The following is a 22,715-nucleotide window of genomic DNA, read 5'->3' as shown; positions in this document are numbered from 1 at the left end:
TAATATTTCCAATGTTTTTATGACAAATAATTTTAATGAAATAGTGGCATTGTAGGAAAAAACAAATTTATAAGCACGAAATCCACCAGATATCTCATCAAACATACAGCGCAGCTTTCGGGACTGGTGAGCGGTACGGCTCGCTTGGAGTTTTCGCCCCGACGAATTCGGCAAAAACGTTACCATTGCGCCGTGCGAATGTTCAATCTGCGGCTCTCAATCAGAGACTTGAATGTCTCTTTTTGCATTATCAAAAATGTATCATAAACTTTGTTTGATTTTTTTTACACGTCTTTGTATATCCGTTGTGATAATTAGGAAAATCTACGATGTCTTCTAATTCGGTAAAAATTAGGTCTTCAAAGTGCTTGTGTCAGAAAATTGCCGGAAATCGTAAAAACTTGCCTAAAATTTGTCTTTTCGAAAGTTCATCCATGGTCTGGAAAAAAATGTTATAACTTATGTAGACATACACCGTGAACAAATGCATCCTCGATCACTGAAATGAAGTGTTTGCTAAGCATTTTTAATTCAGACCGCGTTACCATGGCAACTTGGGAAAACCCTTTTTTTTTAAAATAAAATTCTGGTTTTAAGGGTCATTTTAGAGACATAAAACTATCCCTATTTTGAATTATTGGGTTTAAATTTCACATAAAACTGAATTATGTATGTTTATACTTTCGTATATGAATATTCATATTTCTTGTAGAATCTTAGTTTTTGATTGGTCAAATGTTTCAGTCATGGATAATGACTGAGCGTAAAAAAATCTGAAAATGTGCATTTCATCGGCAACCAACAAGCAAGATGGCGGAACACATTAAGTTGGCGCTATGCACGTACGTGGGCCTGGAGAGTAAAAATCAGTATAGACGATTAGACGTAGGCATATTCTCCACGGAGCCTGGGACGGGATGCCATTGCTCTTTGTGCACCAAGTATTTTGGAGACAACAATGTTGCTCCAAAATACAGACCTACTCGTTTTCTTTAAAGGACAAGTCCACCCTAGAAGAAGGTTGATTTGAATAAATAGAGAAAAATCAAAGAAGCACAACGCTGAAAATTTCATCAAAGTTGGATGTAAAATAAGAAAGTTATGACTTTTTAAAGTTTCGCTTATTTTTCACAAAACAGTTGTACGGTATGCACTACTCAGTGATATGCAAATGAGAGAGTTGATGATGTCACTCACTATTTCTTGTTTTTTATCTGATTGATACAATGTTTCAATTTTTACAGATTTGACAATAAGGACACTCTTGTCTCTTGATTGAACAACGATATGTTAAAATAATGATAATTCCACATTTTCAGGGAGGAATAAAACTTTGTTTCACTTGACAATGGGGAGAAAATTTAAATATTTCATGTAATAAAATACAAAAGAAATAGTGAGTGGATGATGTCATTGATCCCCTCATTTGCATACCCACCAGGATGTGCATAAGCATATAACTGTTTTGTGAAATCAAGCGAAAATTTAAAATGTCATAACTTTCTTTATATTTTACATCCGATTTTGATGAAATTTTTAGTGTTATTGTTTGTTTGATTTTTCTCTTTTTAATCAAATAACATTTTTGTTGGAGTGGACTTGCCCTTTAAGGTTTTGAGCCCAAACTTATGAAAATGGGCTAAAAGTAGGCTATATTTACCCCCACACGTACAATGGTGCATGTAATTGTTCATATACATGTAAATTTAGAAAAATAAAAAAAATAATGAAGACCAGGAGCTTTTACTTACAGTCTGTTATTGTCGTCATCTTGCAGTCTTTGTTATCATAGCCTAGATACAAGACGCGTATAGAGGGCGACAATATCATGATCAGTGCCAACTTAGATACTTGCATCGGCCGATAAATATTATGAATCGTAAAATGCTTGCATCGGCCAATAAATATTGTACGATTGGTAATATTTATAGGCCGATGCAAGTATTTTACAATTCTTGATATCTAGGCTACGATAACATAGATGGCAGCAACAGAATGAGTACCTTAAATAATAATTTGTGCAGGTGCAAAATCACAAGGCCAAAAATGTGTGATATTCCAACCTGAAAATTTGACATTCTAAGCATGTCCTACAAAGAACTTGCCCCCCCCCCCCACCCTGGTTCTGCCGCAAGTGAAATCCAGATCATGTTCTGAACTTTTCTGATTATCAAAATGATTTTCATTTTCAGAACATGATTTTGTCAAAATAATCTGACTTTTTCTTTGAGAAATGTTACTAGAAAGGACATCCATATACCCCATTCACGGATGACCAAATATCAATGTAGACTAAGCTCTCTTTTTTTTTTTTCTTCTGAACTCTGGTTGAATAATTTGTTCCCAGTCTACCCTTTTGATCAGTCTCTGATGGTTAGCCATGATGCATGCACCTACATTGTTATTGGTGAATCTTGATAAATTATCAATTCTTAAACTTAAAGTTTAACTAAAACAGTGAGCAGTCGGGTTTTGTTGAATACACTAAGGGGAGGTATATTGCTCGTTTTGCCACTGTTTAGCTTTTAACAAGTCAATTCATCTCATAGCTATATTTCTCAAAAGTCATTTTGTGGTCCCAAGAGATAAGACTTTTAGTTTTACAGATCTAGAGTTACTGTACCTGGATTTGTTTTTGTTCCTTTTCAGAGTGCTGGTCAGGCAGACATCCGTAGAGCTTACAGAAAACTCAGCCTTCAACTTCATCCGGATAAAAATAAAGAAGAAGATGCAGAAGAAAAATTCAGGCAGGTAAGTAGTTCACCAGTATTTAATTCTTAGGAGGTGTTGCAAGAAACTTGCACTCGATTGCTAGTCAATTTTAGGATCAAAATCAATCATAAGTCTTGCTGTTGTAAATTCGCAAGTGATTGCTGGTGTGCTTCTTGCATTAACAAGAATTGTTTTATGCAGAATCGATATCACTTGTAAATTTACAACTCAATTTGATTGCAAAAATTTTCTTCCAATATCCCCTTAGGCTTTATGCATGTTTAAGGTATTCTAACACAAGTCTTTTTTAAAGTTTGGGGGTTTTGTCTTCCTTTGCAGATCATTGTGTAAATCTATCATACTAGTTTTGTATCTGTCAGAGGTAATATTTTGTATATTTGGGTGCTACTTTTCACAACATTTTACCTAAGTCTGCTACATTTGATAAGCTTTAACATTGCAATGAATGGGGACTTCCGGAGCTCTTTTGAGCATTTGTTGGGTCAAATCGCCTGAGCCCCGTGTTATTTTTTCTCCTGCTCTGTCTTGTGATAGTTCTGATACGAATAAACATATATTCTAAAAAGGTTGATTTTTTTTATTAATATGTTCCAATCGTAGAGATTTGTCCATTTCGTTAAATTCCTTAGAACAATTATCATGTTTGTAGATTTCACTCTTATTTTCTTAACTTTCCATTTTGTTTCAAAATGACAATCTCAATTAGAATAATACTAATACACATGTTCATAATGAACTTGTCGTGGTGTTCAGTGTTTTGAAGCAATGATGATTTGTTTGTTTTATGCTGTCAAATAATGAAAGGAAAAGAATGTATTTTCAAGTCTTCCTTACCCAACAAGATCATTGAGTCACTTTGATGTTCGTTCTTTTCTCTTTTTTTTCTTATTCTTTTCTTCTTTTAATTCTCTTCCCTTCTTTCTCCGCCTATTTTTTTTCCTTGCTTTTGTCTTTGTCTTCTTCATCTTCATCTGATTTATTTTAGTTAGTAGCAGTCGCAGAGGTTCTCAAAGATGAGGAGAAGAGGAAAAAGTGAGTTTCTTGTTAGTGTATTTATTTTTCTTTTGTTTGCCAGTATTTTATAGCAGAAGTGAGACACTTTGTGCAGGAGTCACTTTTCTGACAACGGGAGCATCTACATAATATTTTGTTTCAGTTTTGGAAGAATTCACAATAATTTCTTAATTTGTTTAAGATCTTATTTCATGAACATTATACATCATAGCTATTTCAAGTCTCATCAACATAATGTGCGGTGAATTTCAGGTCTCATGGTCAAGGTCAAAGGTCATTCCAGGTCAGTGAACTTGGGCCATTTTGTGGTATTAACATCAAAAACTTAGCCAAAGCCTGACAGTTAAACCATACTTTAAAACAATAATAATCAATAACAGGCATAAAAACTCAAAATTGTATGTTTAGTCTCTATTTATAATGTAGATTCAGTGATATATACAAAGATAATTATTATAATCCTTGTTTATGATTTCACATTTTTAAGAAACTGGTAAAGTCTAGGTTTTTATCTGATAACCAATGAGCAGAAAAATTGTTCCACTGTTAGTTTCACTTCAGTTTCACTTTCTTTGCTTCTGATTGCTGTTCATTCTTTCATTTTCTCTTGATTTAAAGTGCAAGATGAAAACATTTTAGCATGTTTTTTAATGTTCAGCACTAATTTAAAGATATTTAATAAAACCAAATAATCTTCCATTTTGGGTGGATGTGGCTTTAAACATCATGTGGTCATAGTCTAAAGGACTTAACTCTACAAGACTAATTAGTACTAAGCAAACATTTTTGTTAATGGTGATCATGTATTATAGGTATGATGAGATCCTTGAGCATGGCCTACCAGATTGGAGACAACCGGTGTTCTACTACAGAAGAGTACGCAAGATGGGACTCCTTGAACTCGGCCTCTTACTCTCTGCTATACTCAGTGTAGGCCATTACCTTGTAATCTGGTCAATGTACTTTGAGAGGAAGCTGGAAATAGTGAGTTTCTTTCTTTACGTAAACGATATTATAATTGCGATGATAATAATAACCAGGGCAGCATTGGGGGGGTTCAATCAATGTGCATAAAACATAAAAATTAACTCTGATTGGGTTTTATTCCATGGTCAGCCCCCACCCCCCCCCCCCCTTTTCTCCCACTTCCAAACCATTCCATAGCCCCTGGTAATAATGATGGTATTGATTGATGTTTATGATAATGATATTGATAATAATTATAATAAAAGCTCCGTCATATGGCAAGGGATTAATTATCACCTATGAATTATGTAGTCGTCAACTACCATATGTTTGTTTTTGCAGAATATTGCTTTTTTTTTTTTTACTTCCTGACCCTCCTTTCATTGGTAGTAGTACTAGCAATCATTTTCCTCTAGTCTAATGTTTTGAATGCTTGGTTCATAGCAAAGTATTTGTTTTATTACATTTTGATATTAAGTTTGTAATTAAAACTATAATTTGTTGCATTTAGTATAAATGTACTTGACTTTCTGACTCTTTGAAATGGGATATCAGGTATACAAATTTGCTAGTAAGTAATTTGCACAAGCTTGCATGGCAGATGACCAGAAGTTAGCCATTCTGTAAGGTGAAAACTTGGGATGATTGGAGGTGTCCAAGGTTCTGTGAATAAAATTGTATTACCACCCCCACTCCCCCCCCCCCACACACACACATGGCCATACAAGCAAAGGCGCAGTTGCTTGCCCCCCTCAGAAATTTTGAAATTGTTTTAGTGAACATTTTCACAAAATTCACCAGATGTGTGTACCAAATCCTTCAATTTCACTCTAGAAAATGCTAAAATGCCCCCTTGACAAGCTTGGTCACTTTGTTCCGTCTCCTTCAATTTTTTTTTTACATATGTCCCACCCCCAGAAAAATTCTGCATTTGTATTCAGCCATGTACACACACACCAACTTAGCAAGAAGCAAATTCAACTGTGAGGCTGTTATATGAAGAAAAAAATAACAAAAATATTCCAAATCCATTTTCTAAATATGAAGTGAATGGGGCTGTGAAGTAACTTTGAGGAGCTCTATTTTCTGATATAGGAAGCCCTGATCAAGCCAAAGAGAGAAAAGAAAGGCAAGAAGGCAAGCAAACAAGCCACCAACCAACCCACGACTGAAGAGATCACCCAAGCTCTCTTACAGGATCCCAATATGATTAAGAAGCCTAGCCTTGCTGATATCCTCCCATGGAAGCTCGTCTGTCTGACCTTGGGCATCGTCCAAGGACTTCCTGGAGCCTACAGGAGCATCCTGGAACATTGGAGAGCAAGGAGGAAAGGAGAAGAGAAGGAGGAGGAGGAGGAGGATGGTGGTGGAGATGAGAGTAGCAGAAGGAAGGAGCAAGGCCCAAGGGAGAAGCAAAGAATGGATCCAGCAATGTATGATTATGATCGGTCAGCCAGTGCCTCTGTGACGATGAAGACTGGTGAGGATGCAACCAGGGCCAACGGTCTTGGACCGCATGGGGATGGTGACTCCTATAAAACCAAAGTAAGTTGTACTATTACAGATATGATATTCATGTCTAGAAAGGGAGATATTTAATTGGACGAATCACCATAGATATTTGTGAGGCTCTACCCCCTTCCTGCAGTTATTTCTTTGCTCATTATTTTTGCTGCTTTGAATAGCTCTTTTAAAAGTCAGTGGCACCAGTTTATTTGCTTTTCTGGTTGTTTTCAATCATCATTGTTAAATGCTTTCTGGAATGTCACTGAAATTGATCATTTGTATGTATTTTCAACAGAATCAAAGCAATTGAAAAATCAACAGGTCCTTGGCAGAAATTCCTTGACATGCTTGTGCACTGTAAAAGGCTGCCAGGCTAAAGTTGAGGTAATAAAATCCAAGTCCTTGATGGATGAGACGTTAGGGGGTCAATTCAGGGAATACTTGCCAAGGGTACCATCACATGCCAATACTTGTTAACGGGTGCATTTTCAGAATATGGAAAATACTTGTTTACGGTGCTTTTCGAGACCCCACGGTCGCGCATTGTTTCCACTCATCAATGGAAGTTGCCCCCCTGGGCTGTGATCCCAATATCTAATGTGATATGAGCTTTTACATGAACTGTTTTATTATATTATTAAATAACCTTTATGCTTTATTAACTCCCTATGTTGTTGAAAATATCAGGGAAATTTTTTTTTACGAACTTTTGTGTTACTCTGTTTTTTTTGTAGACAAGTTTTGAATGGTCAGCCTCAGAGGTGTCGAGTCTAGTAAAAGCGATGACTAAGTTTCCTGGTGGAACAACAGACAGGTGGACAAGGATAGCGGAGGAAATCAAGAAACCAGTTGATGTGGTAGGAACTTAAAAGAATCTAACGTATTTTCAAGAACCTTGTTTGTTACCATCTGTTTTAATAACTCTGTCTTCTTAACATTCATTGGGGTTGAAGCTCATTAGCAATAATACTCTTAAATCCCATAGAACTGCTAAATGTACAGAGAACAAATTTAACGCTAGGAGAAAAGGCCTTTGCCTCGTCAGCTCCATCTCTCTGGAATGCTCTTCCACTGAGGATCCGAACACTTGAATCGCTTAAAGCATTTAAAAAGTATTTAAAATCCTTTCTGTTTTCTTCTTACTTTTGTTAAGTATGTTTAATGTAATTTGTTCTGACCATACACCCACACAAGCAAACATTTTTTTTTCCCGTAATCCTTCCATTTCTCTGCGCCTCGGAATAGTTTACTAGACAGATGGCGCATAATGAATGCTGTGTTTATTATTAACCGAAATATTTCCCACATGATTGTGATTTGGGTAAAAGTTTAAAGGGATAAACCCACTTTGTAGAAAGAAAAAAAAATCTTCACCCAAAATGATTTTTAAAGGTATTGTGGTACCGTTTTCATGGCATCTTAGAATAGATATCTTGATAAAAACTGACCACTTGGCCTCTAAATCTCTGGCACTAAAGTAAATTTAATTGAATAAGGGGCTGAATCAGTTATTTTGATATGAATCCATGACAAAGTTACTAACTACTTTAAATGGGGCGCAAACCGAACATCAATGTGTTTTGTATATCAAGACTGTGTGTTATAGTTCGCTATACCGTTTGGATAATCATATATAATACGGAGAATAAGTCAGTCAACCTAGATGATTTTATTCGTATAGAGAAGCTAAAATGTTTTGAGAAGAAAAGTACTTGTTTTCTTACTTGGCAACATATTCATTGCGATATGAATGTGTTGAGTAGTGAACTAGTGTGTTATAATTCAAGTGGGCCTATATTACAAGACTACACTGCACAGAATGTTGCATTATGGGAATCGAACCTGGCCAGATGAGTAGTTGAGGTCTTCAGGTGGGGCAGTTAAAGCAGACCTGCCAACCAGTACGTTTTAGCCGTATTTAGTACGTTTTTGCAACCAAAATACGGCAGTACGTTTTTTCTTTGAAAAATACGTTTTTTGTATAAATTTTTTTTTTTTTTTAAATTAGTATTATTATTATTTTTTTGTAAAACTAAATCGTAATTTATTGAGAAAAATAATCTCTATATGTCTCTATTTCATAAAACGTGCACAAATATGGTTATTAGATCAATGTAATTTCAGGTAACTTGTTTTTTTTTTCAATCATTTTGTTCAAACCAGGGTGAAGATATACACATGTTTTAATGGGTTTTGTTTCATCTGCAAGAGCAGTGCGCATTTTAGCTTGCATGCAGCTTGAGCGCCGCGATGAGCGAGTACGCCAAGCATTTTATTATGAAATACACTTTTTTGGGGAAAAATACAGTTTATTTTATCACAGAATACAGTTTTTCATTCCCAGAGGTTGGCAGGTCTGTTAAAGCTGCTGGTTCATATGCCTTTTCTAATATATAATATTGTGTTATTATTAGTATTTAAAATAGTCAATGACATCTGACTGAATATGTTTTTGTAAAGTCCAGGGATCCATAACATAAAGCTGAAGGCCCTGTTACATCATTCCGCTCAAGCCTTGCGGATGAGTTGCTGGTGATTGCCTGCAACAAAGTTTTGAGCATGTTCAAAACTTTTCTACGTGCAAATTAGACTTGCGTGCGCTTCTGCGGGCAACTGCGTGTTAGATACGTGCGAGATACTGTCAATGCAGGCGACCTGTGGGTGACCTGCGGCTAGCAAAAATAGTCGCACGCAAAGCTTGCTCGGAACAATTTGACAGTGCCTTTGACAGAGAGATGTTACAAGCGTTACAGTTTTTTTGACAGATCTTGCTGTTGCTACTGCTGGGGTGGCGAAATTATTTAAATCGAGTGAAGAAAAAAAAAATTAATAATTAAAAAAAAGTGAAAGACAAGGCCTTTAGCGATTGATCGTGGGGCTGATTATTGTGATTGGTCTTACACGGTACTCAATGCAATCAATCGTAGAAATTGGCCCTATGATCAGTTGCTAAGCTTTATGTTTACAGGGACCTGATTGTGATAATGGATCACCTTTTTTTTCATGCAGGTTACCAAGAAAGCTAAACAACTGAAAAGTCAAAAATATGCAACAAACATTGATGCTGCTGCACAAGGTAATAACTTTCTCAATATGATCCTTTTCATTCTCAATATGATCCTTTTTATTCTCAATGTGATCCTTCTTATTCTCAATATAATCTCTACTACTCCAAGGTTAATGGGTCAAAGGTCAAAAAGTTCAGTAATATACATTGATATTTCTTGTTCTCGCGATTAGTTAAGCATTGTCTGAGGATCACCTTCAATTTTGGTTCTTATGTGAGGGAGGATTATTTGATTTTATTCAGTGATCACGAGGTCAAAGTTCAGGCTCTAGCAGGGGCACAATTTCAAATATAGGCAGTGGAGAATCTAGTTTTTATGTTTGATTTATTTTTTCATATGCATTTCTTTGTTTTTAATATTTTTTTGTTTGATTTTTATCCCAATCATAAACTTCATAAATACTTAGAATTTTGGCGAGTAACACAATTTGTATTGGATATGTACATGTATATATGTTTTTCAGCAATTTGGGGTCTACTGTGCACTTTAAATGGTGCAAGATTACAGAAATGCGTACCCGGCTTTAAACATTCCATCTCAAAAGTTGTTCGAGACTTTAAAAAAGTTGTGAAACAATGCAATGTGGGCTTTTCTTGTTCCTCACATTATTAGGGTTACAAATGTTTGTCAATTTTATTTTCTTTGTACAGGCATCACTGGGGGTATTCAACACACGGTACCAAGCAAACGAACCGGTTTAGGGATGACTGATGACATCATGACCCATTCGACCAATCAGATAGATTTGGATGATGAGTCTCATGAATATTCATCAGAGGCTGGATTTAAAAAGAACAAAGCCGTTAAAGCTGTTAAAACGATAGATAGAACTCTTATGATCGCCAGTGAAGCACATAGCAGCGACCAAAGAGGAAATGATACCGCCGTCAGTAATAAAGTTTTACAAAATAGAGAAGTGGGTGAGTACAAGGAATTACATAGACTTGGAGATGCTTTGACCATGTGGTCTAAGGCACCTGACTATGCACATTAAAGGAGAATTAAACCCTTGAAACCAGCTGAATCCATATCAAAGAGAAAAATCAAAGAAACATATTGTTGAAAGTTTGAGGAAGATTGAATGAATAATAAGAAAGTTATGAGCATTTGAATATTGAGATCACTAATGCCATGTAGATCCTCCCATTGGCAATGCGACCAAGATCTGTGATGTCACTCACGTACAACTCCCTCATTACTTTAGTACTTATTTCACTTATATTCTCACTTTGATAGAGTCTATCACAAGGTGAGGTGTTCTCTTTATGAGAGGACAAGTACAGAGGTTTCACAACATTATATCATTGATGAATCGTTTGTCATATGATTAGAATGAGCAAAAAGAGATGTTTTGGGGTATATTTTCAGTGTCCAAAAGGGGAGAGTTGTTCATCTGTGACATCATAGATCTTGGTCGCATTGCCAATAGGAGGATCTCCATAGCATTAGTGATCTCGACATTTAAATGCTCATAACTCTTCTATTGCTAGTCCTATTTTACTCAAACTTTTGTTGATCTTATTCTTTGATTTTTCTGCTTTCACAAAAGCTAACTTGCTCCAAGAGTTTCATTCTCCTTTAAAGTCCAGGGTTCGATGCCCGGCGAGCGCACACATACCCATGAGCGAGGCAGTTAATCAGCAGTGCTCTTTTTTCCTACATTCAAATGCATGGAAATGCTATATGCATTCTTGGTGTAACTGTGTGCACTTGCTTTTTTCAAAGAAAAAAAAGGAATTACATAGAGGATTCTGACTTCAAAGCAGTGTTACTTATGACAGCCATTACTTGGAGGGGGGCTTCCAAAGAAGAGCAAAAGCACTTTGAATGGGAAATGCATTGAGTCGATTGCAGTGCTATACCCTAGAGGGTGTACTTCATCAAAATACTGAAAAGAACTGATTTGGCATCTGCCATCTTAAAAGGGGAAAAGGAGCAAACCACCATGTATTGTACAAGGGATGGGAATAGCAAGAATGATTATAAGGAGTTGATAAAAATTACAGTTATGTGCAGGAAGCTTGTTTGGGGTCTGAATTTTCATCTTATAAAGATTACCCACAAGTTAGACATTGTGATCACAGACAGGCAAGGTGGGGTGACCCCTCATGGGACCCTGAAGTGCATAATTGCCATAGGCTTTCATTGCAAGCAATTTGTGATTCTTGGGCAGAATTAAGTACAATTGAGTGATAACTTCTTCAACAGGGACTATACAGGTGTGAAATTACCTAGATTGGGGGGGGGGGGGGACTATTCAGTGGTGGAACACAAAAAATAGTGTCCTTTTTACAATAAACATCAATTTTTACAATAAAATAATATAGAATTACTGTATGTCTAGGACTTAACATGTATCATTGTCATCTTCATCACCATCATCATTTTTATCATCATAATCATCAATTTTATCGTCATCATCATCAACATCATCATTATCATTTTCATCATCATTATAATTATACACCTTCCTTTCTACATTCCCTTTTTCCAACTATATTTTCCATGTTCAGATGAGCTTGTCCATTCTGGTGTGGAGAGTTGTGCATGGACACAGCGTCAGCAAAAGATTTTAGAGAAAGCAATGCAGGTTTACCCAAGAGGCTTAGATGATAGGTGGGACAAGATTGCAGATAGTGTACCAGGCAAATCAAAGGTGAGTATAATACCATTCCAGCCCAATAAAACAAAACATCAAAAGTAATTCCCAACCCCCTCCCCCCCCCCCCCCCCCCCCGCAACCAAAACTTCCAATGTGACAAATTCTTAAAGGAGAATGAAACCCTTGAAACCAGCTGAATCCATATCAAAGAGAAAAATCAAAGAAACATATTGTTGAAAGTTTGAGGAAGATAAATGAATAATAAGAAAGTTATGAGCATTTGAATATTGAGATCACTAATGCCATGTAGATCCTCCCATTGGCAATGCGACCAAGATCTGTGATGTCACACACGTACAACTCCCTCATTACTTTAGTACTTATTTCACTTATATTCTCACTTTTATAGAGTCTATCACAAGGTGAGGTGTTCTCTTTATGAGAGGACAAGTACAGAGGTTTCACAACATCATATCATTGATGAATCGTTTGTCATATGATTAGAATGAGCAAAAAGAGATGTTTTGGGGTATATTTTCAGTGTCCAAAAGGGGAGAGTTGTTCATCTGTGACATCATAGATCTTGGTCGCATTGCCAATGGGAGGATCTCCATAGCATTAGTGATCTCGACATTCAAATGCTCATAACTCTTCTATTGCTAGTCCTATTTTACTCAAACTTTTGTTGATCTTATTCTTTGATTTTTCTGCTTTCACAAAAGCTAACTTGCTCCAAGAGTTTCATTCTCCTTTAAAGTTTTAAACATGTGATATAGCTATGATTGTTAGGAAGCAGATTCTCAAAAATGAGTGAAATCCATGACTTAATGGCTGAATGAGCACAACATGAACAAAAAATTGTGTTTTTTTTTCATCTGTGCCTTCTTGACTTGTTTTGTGAAAGTTACTCAAGTTGAGAATAACTCAACACACATTCATTCAAAAAATATGGTAACAAACAATGAAATGTAGGTCTATACAACCAATATTGTCTTTAATTTGTGCTTTGATTGTAAGCCATTAGGGGAAGAATCTCTGTAATATTCCCCAAACAAGTCATTAATACACATACCCATATTTTCTGTTTTTGAAGAAGCATCATTTTTGTTTATGTTGTGTTCACTCAGCCGTTAATTCATGGATATTGCTTATTTAAACAAAAAAAAAATTTCTAACAACCATAGCTATATCCAAAGCTTGGTTTCAACTTGAATAATTTGTTACGCTGGAAGATTTGATGGGGTTCTTTAGGAGCAAACTTACTTTTGATGTTGTGTGTATGAGGCTTGGCATCCTCCAGAAAGGTATTCTCTAAATAATTTGGCATTGTAGAGACTGAAATGCTGAAATATGATTGGTTATTGGGAGATGATAATAATATTCTGCTTTTATATAGCGCTTAATACATGGGGAATGGATTTAAAACACATTTACATAGATTATTTCTTATTCAAAAACGGTTAATAGGAACAGTTTGTAATGCACATTTTAATAGTCACACAAATAAGTTATTTCTTGATTGTAAAATATTGAAAATCTGTGACTTGGTTCTTATGTATACTTAAATATTTATGTACAATTACCATTCAAATCTCTTGCCAAATATTTTTAATAATCTTTTCAACACAAATGCCTCTTACCATTCATACTTTACGCGTCATTCAGCAGATCTTTACCAATATCTTCCAAAAACTAAAATAACCCAAAATTCTCTATGTTGTAGAGGAATCAAGCTACGGAATAATTTGAATATTAATATTAAACAAAGTAAAACTCTAAAACTCTGAAAGTTGAATTTTTCTCTCAGTATGAAAATCCTGCCAATAGTACACTGTAGGTCACTGTGATTTATAACTATTTCTTGTTTATTTCCCCTATATTAGCCCCTTTTTTGCATTGTATCTCAATGTTATCTGTTGCTTACTCTTTATGTATGTCGTATATTGATTTGTATTTGTATCATGGTGGTGCCCCATCTATAAGTTTTTGTTTTTTTTACTTTCTGGGGCTCCCAATCCCATGTCTTTATCAAATTTGTATATACCTGTATTTTTATGATTGGTTGATTGAAATAAATTTTGAATTGAACATCGGAACAACATCTCATAGTGCTTTACAGATATATTAGGATAGCCATTATTTGAGTGATTCTTTCCAGAACTGGGGACCACTGTTATTAAATGTTTGACACCATGCTCATGTGGATTTTCAAAAAGGACACTTAAAAAGTATTTCCCCACCCCTACAAATGTCCAAGATATTCTATTTTCATGGTAGGGTGAAATACACAAGCCTTTCAACACACCCTACGCAAATGGCTGTTAAAACTTATACCCTTTGTCCTGATTTTGAGACCCTTCTCACTGTAAATGCTTACATCGCCCTATCTTAAAAGACAGCACTTTTTATGTGTTTTTGCAAATGAGCATTGTGTCCACCTTGCAATGGGGTTCAAATAGTCCAGTCTTTTGGGGGTAACATCGCACCCAATGTTCAAATTGAGTCTGTCATTTTTTCTGAGTGAATTTCTTTTGTATTGTGAAAAACCATTGATTTATATATTCATGGCTATTCATTTACAGCCCCAAGAAAAGTTCATCGCTATTTACCTGTATTTTATTGATACTTTAATCTTTAATCTAAATTACATCCCATGATATTGCTTTTTTCAGGAGGAGTGTATAATTCGCTTCAAGGAACTCGTTGAGGTTGTCAAAAGGAGAAAGCAGCAAACAACTCCAGCCCAAAGATGATGCCTTAGAAATCACATTTACTCATTTCTTTTTTTATTTGTTTTTGTGGTAAATAGAATTTTACAACTCGCCTTTTTTTTTTTTTGGGGGGGGGGGCATTTTATGACGAAACAAGGTGATCATATGATTTAACGCTACAATGCTACAAATGTTTTTAGTGTACCAAACATTTCAGGGACCTATATTATCATAATAAAGACTTGTTATAATATCAAATCCTCAATTTCTATTACAAATTTACTGTCAACCAATCAGATTGAAGGATTTCAGTAGCTTTTAACTGTTGTTGCAAATTTGTCATTATCAAAAGTTTTATGAAATGGGTCCCTGATAGATATTGCAAATTTTAGGATTACCAGTGAAAGTCAATCAAAGCCTTTCACAACATTGTCATCTTGTAATTAATTTTTGTCCATTACTTCTTCCCTCTTCATGAAAATTTAATCCTCATCCTAAGTTTCTTGAATTGCATTCTTTTGCAATTTTTAGAAAATGGTTTAGATTTCCTGAGTTTTTTTTCCTTGTTATTAGTGAAAGCATGTTAAGTTTATATCAACCAATGGAGGAAAAAAATGTTGATTGCTGAAAATATTAACTCAACCTTCAAGAACTTTATCCAGTATTTGATGTGTCAATACTTTAAATGAAATAACATTTACATGCCTATAGTTATCTAAACTCGTAGCTACTTACCGGACACACCTTTGTTGTTACTATCCTTATTTGTTTTGGTGTCACCTGTGCCTGGGAGGCAAAAAGCAAACTGAATCACTATGACCAAGGAGATGTGTTTTTGTGTCACAGTATTTTTGTTCTCCATACATGTTCTTGGAAGCCCAGAGTGAGTAGGACCACAACATAAATACAGCACCCTAACTAATGTGGTAAATCATGACAAGGAACCTCTATGGAAATATTTAGTGATTAATAAATATGAAATCCCTTTTTAGTGATTCATGTCTTTTTACAACGTTCTTTTCCTTTACCATTTAGGCCCCTCTGCATACAGATTCTGCTGTCATATGAGAGTATAATTGGGTAGTTTGATAGTTCCCAGCGGATATGTACAGCTACCATAGTTGTGAATTGTTTTTTTTTTTTTTTTTTCAGGCCCAATTCGTTTGAATTTCTTTCATTTCTCCCTTGTTTTTCATAGTCATACATAACATTGCCTGTCTTGCCATAACCATTTATCTCATTTATGTCCCAGCTGATGTGTCTGTGAGGGTCAATTGTAGACAACGCAATTAAATATGACTATTTCATATACGAGTGTTTTGCAATTGGAGTGATTCTTCTGTGTTTAAGTTATAATTCATTCTTTTATTCAGTTTTTTATAGTCATAGTATGCAGTGCTAAGTGATTCACCGACAGATCATCTACATGTGATTCGCCCCATAGACAAATCAAATCTCTAGTTATTAACATTATAATCCTCATTTTCGTCATCATAGGAAAATAAAAAGGAGAAAAGGGAAAGACATTGTTTTATAAGGGAAGTGTTTCATGAAACAAAACATTGATTTTCAACGAATTTGCTCTGAGCCAATCAGATGCAAGGATTTCAGTAGCTTATAACAGTCATATCTGAAATGATATGAAATGCTCCCAGGAAGGAAAGAGAAAATGAGATAGGAGGAAGGAGAGAAGATATCATCGAAGAGGAAATTGATAACAAGGTGTACCAGCAGAGTTCCCAACCTGAACAAGAACATTTCAGTATTTTAAAAGCTGAAAATCAGTATTTTGGTGAGAAATCAGTATTTTCAAAGAAATGCCATAAAACATAAAACTGAACTTAAGTAATCAGTATTTTGTATGAAACCATCAGTATTCTCATTTTTCAATACTAAATACAGAAAATAAGTACTACTGTACTGGGATAATAAGAGAAAAAGAGGTGATTAAAGGAGAGAAGGGAGGGAACATACAAGCAAAAGATGGGATAACGGAGGGGTACCAGGAAAATATGAGAGAAGAGAGCTGTTAACAAGAGAGGGAATAGGAGGGGGGGAGAGAATGAAAGGACAGAACAAGAAGGGATAATAAGGGGGAAAACACAAATAGATATTTGAGATAGGGAGAGAGGGTGGGGGAAGAGGTAGTCTGCAGGCACAGACCCTGATTGGAACTTAGATCAACAAGTGTGCCTCCACGCAAAGACTAGCACATACAAAACTTCCTGAGCGAGAGGGCCTTCAGTACACAAGGCATGAGTAGGCTGCCATTCAGACCCTTTACTCGAGTGAAGGGTTTGCCCAGCAGACTAGGGAAGAGGCATTGAGGCAACCCCTTCCCATCCTTTGTTGAATGCAGCATCTGGACAATAAACAAAGTACATGATGTAGCCAATAGGATTCAAGTATACAATTTTGATCCATAATTTATTCCCATTTAAATGTATAAAACCCTAACATTTTCTCGTGACAGGGCGCTAACAAAAAAAATTCACACATTCCAAATACATCTCGGAACCTTTACAGGCGTATCCAATCATATTTGAATACCCATTTCAATGTACAAGTATTTTTAACAACGTAACATACAAACAGGTCATTGTACATTAACAAACATGGAATATTTACAGCATGACATTCAAGAGTAAGAACTACATACATGAAGGAAAAACACTCTATAAAACCACAATGAATTTGACTACACAATACAATTTCGAGATACAAATATATTATGCATAGGATTAACAATCAGCCTATTAAACTGATTAACGAAAAAAAAAACATCGAGGGAAATCTGTTCCCTTTTAATATATTATGTAGACCAAGTGGGCAGGAATATAGATTTTTTCTAATTATATCAAAATTACAATATCTTGATCTTATTCATGAGCATTGAATTATTATGAAGTCTTTATTCTCCACGTGCGGCCTTCACAAACCATGACTGGTCCACGATCCAATTTTGGAACAAATCGCATTTTGCTTATTTTCTGAAAATGTGAATGGAAAATATCTTTTACTTTCAGGTTCAAATTAAATGAAAAAAAATTTTAATACAATTTTGGATGATTGCAAGCCTTTATTTTGGAGTATACGCCAAATTAGATTCAAATCGTAGCCAATCATACGATTACTATTATTTCATTACGACTTGATTCTCAATTGATTTTATTCTAATAATGATGGGAGCATAGTCACAGATTTGAACAGAGGTATTCTTACGATTTAGAACTTTACATACATGTAGTAAGTTATTCCATGTCTCAATACTCTCATCAAATTTTGCTTCATTTTATTCCAAAATCAGGTCACAGACCAGTCATAAGGTTTGTGGTGGCCTTGACATGTACCAGAAGTTCAAAGTGGGTTTCCTGGAGTTGAATGTTGTGATAATTATAGAGATTCGCCTTCAAAACACTTCTCATCCTACATTTTGAGTTTGGTGTTAACATTTGGTGTTGATGTGTGGTTGAATTTACCTCAGCACAGCACCATACTGAAAAAAATATTTCATTTTCTCATCTTAACCAGGGCCCGACATCAGCAGTGACCCGCGGCAACGAAAAATGAGAGTCGAGCCACCAAAATTCTGTAAAAGCCCACACTTGGTGGCCCGGTGGGGCTACCAACGTTTTGATACATTGTAATGTTTTCTATTGCTTTAGGGCCACCAAATTTGCTTTGTGGGACACCAAGAATATGAAATTGGTGCCTTTGGTGGACCGATCAGGCCACCAAGAAATAAAAGTTTGTGTGGAGTCTTGTCTAATCACATTATGCTCCATTCACACCAACGAAATTGACTCCAGGGCCCCGTCTTACAAAGAGTTACGATTGATCCAATCAATCGTAACTATGGAAATCCATCAGCGTAATAATTTTTTCTACAGAAATTTGCACAATGTCCTTTTTAAACAAAGAGAAGCGCAGTGAATTTTCAAGAAAACAATGCATGAATATACATCATAGTTAGAAAATATTTTGAACAAACGTTCATAATAGATGTTGACGTTGCTGGCCGTCCATAGTTGTGATTGATCAGATCACTTGCAACTCTTTGTAAGACAGGGCCCTGACAGATCAAAGCTATAATATTATTTCACATGACATACATGTATCGTCAGTTGCATTTTGAATTAGTTTTGTTGGTGTGACGGGGGAATTAATGTGATTTTGTTCATTATTATGAACTCACGTGAGATGCTGGAACTCAGGATGGCAAGCTGAATTGTGCATATAATACCAGCATCGAACTTGAATACACCCAATAGTGTTTTGAAAATGAATTAACACCTTAAGTTGCACATCTAGTAAAAAAAAATCAAAGCTCTAATTAATCCACGTATCACACCATGCATGCCAAGTATGTAGATTACTTTGGGAGTGTTTGTGCTCTATATCTAGACGCCAAACTATGGTTTTGTTACGGTTTTAGTTTAAACATGGCTGAGACTTTCCTCATTTTATTAAAACACAATACCGTTTAACATTTATTGTATTTTTTTTTATTGCATTTATGAATCAGCGTTTCCGTAAAAAGATGGTTTCTGGGGATAAATAAGTGTAACATTAGTTTTAAATGTGTACAGGTCGCATAATCATGAATGGGTTTCAGGTCTGATCAAGATCACAACAATAACAACCAAGATAACAACAATATTCTTTGTCAAAAAGCCCACATCCCAACTTGATGCCTTCTACAAGGTCAACATATAGCACCTGCCACAAAAAAGAAGATTCCATGAATGAGCATTTATGACGAGCATTTCATAACAATCACTCTGCCTTCACAAAGAAGGCAAAATGCATCCGAAGAATTGCAGTCATACACAGGTCAAAAAAGAAAATCGAGAAATAAAAACCAAAATATTATCTCTAAACAATATTAAAGCAAAAGGGTCTGAAACATCTGCATGTTGTGCAATAGCATGTATGATGAAAAGTATGCATTGTTTGTTGCAATACATTTTCTGGCAAATTCAACCAAAATGTACATCCTTCGGATGGCAACAAAACATTATTTGAACCTACAGCAATGGCTCCCCCACTAATATCTCAGAAGGTATTATGTGAGGGTTACGGTTGTTGTATGGTTTTAGTTCAGAATTAGGTGAGGATTCAGGTTAGAAGTTCAGAGATATGTTACGCTGTGTGGACTTTGGTAGAAACAAGTATTACAGGAACAAATGTCATGGAATCCCTTTGAATATTAAAAGAAGTCTACAAAAAAAAAAGATATATCAAGTATATATATGAGAGGGCTTTACCAAGAAACCACAAATAGTTCAGGGAGGTTAAGGGAAGCAGCTTTAACAATCCAAAAGTAACTCTCCCTTTAGATGAGAGAAGCAAATGTCTCTCCTTTTTAAAAAGTTTGATCATTCAATCGGCTACTCATGAGAACTACGGTTCATAAAATGCAGCATCTATGTAATTCATTCATTAAGCAACATAATTTAAATTCAAACATGTATGGACAACAATTAAAAGTGCCATGTACCTCAAATGAGATAGCTGACCAAAAAAAAAGGATTTAATGATAATATACACATTTATATTCCTTTGGAAGATAACCAAGCATGTATACTCAATGCATTCAGTTTTCTTGTAAATATAACTGGGCTTTTCAGACCAAGTATGCACGGGGGTGAGATTTCAACCACCTTGTCCCATCTTAACAGCGAAAGGTTTGATTGACACAAAATTTTGCACAGATCAAGCACCTCGAACTACAGTGTATCCCGGAAGAGAAAAGGGCATCACTGGTGAATAATGACTTACTTCAAAATGATGTACAGCACGGACAGGCTTGTGATTTAAAAAGATATTTGTAGCTTTTTCTAACTACAGATTTCCTTTTTTTTTTTTACATTTTAAATCAGTCTTTACATGTTATAATTGATTTTAATTTGTTTTTAAAACTCATTTTGAAACAAAATATATTTGTTGCGCCAAACCTGAGCATGGATATATAAGATGTAACAGTAAAATAAGCCCTTTAAAAAAACAGCAATTATTTAAGCTTTACAAGTACATACATGTAACTTTTTAAAGTTTGCTTCTCATTTCAAAACCAATCATGGAATGCTAAAGATAGATATGACAAAAGAAAAAAATGTTGAAATAGAAAGAGTTCCAATTTCACTTGGCACAACCTTGGTACAAAAATAAACATACTCTGAATAATAAAAACAAATTATACATGATCTGAAATAAATCCATTCTAGTATAGAGCAATAACACAGGCATGAGCGTACAAATTCGTCAATCTTTCTTGATGTTACATAATGATATTTAGATACTTGTATCATTTCATTTCTTCAAATATTGTAAAGTCAATCAGAATTATCAGATGATATGACGAGGGGCAGGTTTCATAAAGAACTTATAATAATCTTAACTACCATCATGGTAACAATGCCTGGCAGCATTGTAGTGGCAAAGTTATTACCATACTTGTCAGTATAAAACTACGATAAAATTCCTCCAGTAAAGCATTGTATGTTACGATATTAATGTAATTTTTCCCTAATTGACAAAAGGTACACATAAATTTTATTAATAAGGGAATTTACGAGATACATCATGCCGAATCCATGTCCTTTCTTATGTACAGGTACTCATATTAAGCACAGAACAAACAAAGTTGCATTGTTCATGTATTGCATTAGATTCTCAAATGTGAAAGTTTTTAATAGGTCATCTGTTTTATGTTTCCTTACGTATTATTATTTACTTGTTTTCAAACATTGTTTGAGTCTGGAGATCAAAAAATATGTACTTAGTAGGACTCACTATCTCTTTAAATAAAAATTTTAAAGGATTTTCAAATCTAAATAATTTTCAGTATTTTTTAATATCAGAGATAAAAATGAATTCAGAACATTCAATGATTTTAAGAACTTTATCATTGATTTTCTAATATATTTTTTCACTAAATATTAAATAGCCTACCTGATTTCAGTATTATAGCAAAATTTGTTCACAATTTCTTACACCTAGCTATTGCTGTACACTCTACATATTAAATAAAATTAGAATTGTACCTTGCATAAAAGCAAATTTCAACAATGCTCAGTAGAAAAGTATAAAAACATTGGTCAACTAATTAATATCTTACATATGTATTTTTAGCGCACCACGTAAAATGCAATCACCCGATTTGAATTCTTGAACAATAATTGTATACATTGCCGTAGGTTTGATAAGACTACATTCCAATTAGTAATATAACACCATAATATTCAATACTGTACAATATGCACATTTTTATGAGGTAATAGTATAAAAAGTCTCAATACTATTTCAACATTCAATATAAAAATGGTATGTACATGGCAAATGAAGGATAATAAAGAACAATGAAAAGCCTATATTTATATATATATCTCACTAAACAACCATTTAGTAGCAAACAAAGACTTTCCTCAAATGTACAAATTTCTAAATGTACATGGATTTTTATAATTGCTGCAAGCAAAGGTAAAGACAGCTAAAACATGTACAGTATAGATGGTAAACATAGAAAACATGTTGGCAAAATACATTCTCAGGACCTATTCTAACAAAAATAATCAAGCGACTCTCCTGTCGAATTAAATGAGCTTAAATTATCATGAGTATACATGTATAAAGTGACAGAATTGATGTATTGAACCAATACTTCTGTGTGACAATGAAATTTCATCAATCCCTCCATTTATGAGTAAAGCAGACACTGAATGCAACTTTTTTTGATATTTGGTTGAATTGGTTCGTCTGGTTTTGATACAAGAACAATGAAAAATTTTCAAATCATCATTTCAACACTGCAACATGACCTTTGTATTTCATATACCTCATAAATAAAGCTGGGGACCACTTCATAAAGCAGTTCCTAAAGTTACGAATGACTTTATGGTCGACTGGTGAACCTTTCTTGTACTAAGTGATAGTCCCTATTTCACTGACTTAGCGCTAAAGAACACGTTCCATTTGTTTGTAAAATTGTTTGTAACTGTTCGAAATGCTCGATGAAAGACCAGCCTACTTTTGGTTCTCAGAATCTACACAGAAATCAGCATTGCTGTGTAGCTGTTTGAAAGTTAGAAGCGACTTTACAAACGACTGGTGACC

The 22,715-nt window shown here is 34.9% G+C and overlaps 1 protein-coding gene across 1 annotated transcript; it reads left to right on the top strand.

Moving 5' to 3' along the window:
• Positions 1-329: 329 nt before the first annotated feature.
• LOC129275125 (dnaJ homolog subfamily C member 1-like) lies at positions 330-15,911 on the top strand. The gene is made up of 10 exons (XM_064108258.1): positions 330-344; positions 2,650-2,751; positions 3,719-3,765; positions 4,560-4,731; positions 5,809-6,258; positions 6,954-7,076; positions 9,229-9,295; positions 9,938-10,207; positions 11,801-11,943; positions 14,562-15,911. Exons 1-10 carry the CDS (start codon positions 330-332, stop codon positions 14,640-14,642), a joined length of 1,470 nt encoding a protein of 489 aa, XP_063964328.1. The 3' UTR covers positions 14,643-15,911.
• The last annotated feature ends 6,804 nt before the right edge of the window (positions 15,912-22,715 follow it).

The sequence above is a fragment of the Lytechinus pictus genome, chromosome 13 (assembly GCF_037042905.1).
Source record: "Lytechinus pictus isolate F3 Inbred chromosome 13, Lp3.0, whole genome shotgun sequence".
Classification (NCBI taxonomy): Eukaryota; Metazoa; Echinodermata; class Echinoidea; order Temnopleuroida; family Toxopneustidae; genus Lytechinus; species Lytechinus pictus.
This window is presented reverse-complemented; position numbering and strand designations above follow the sequence as displayed.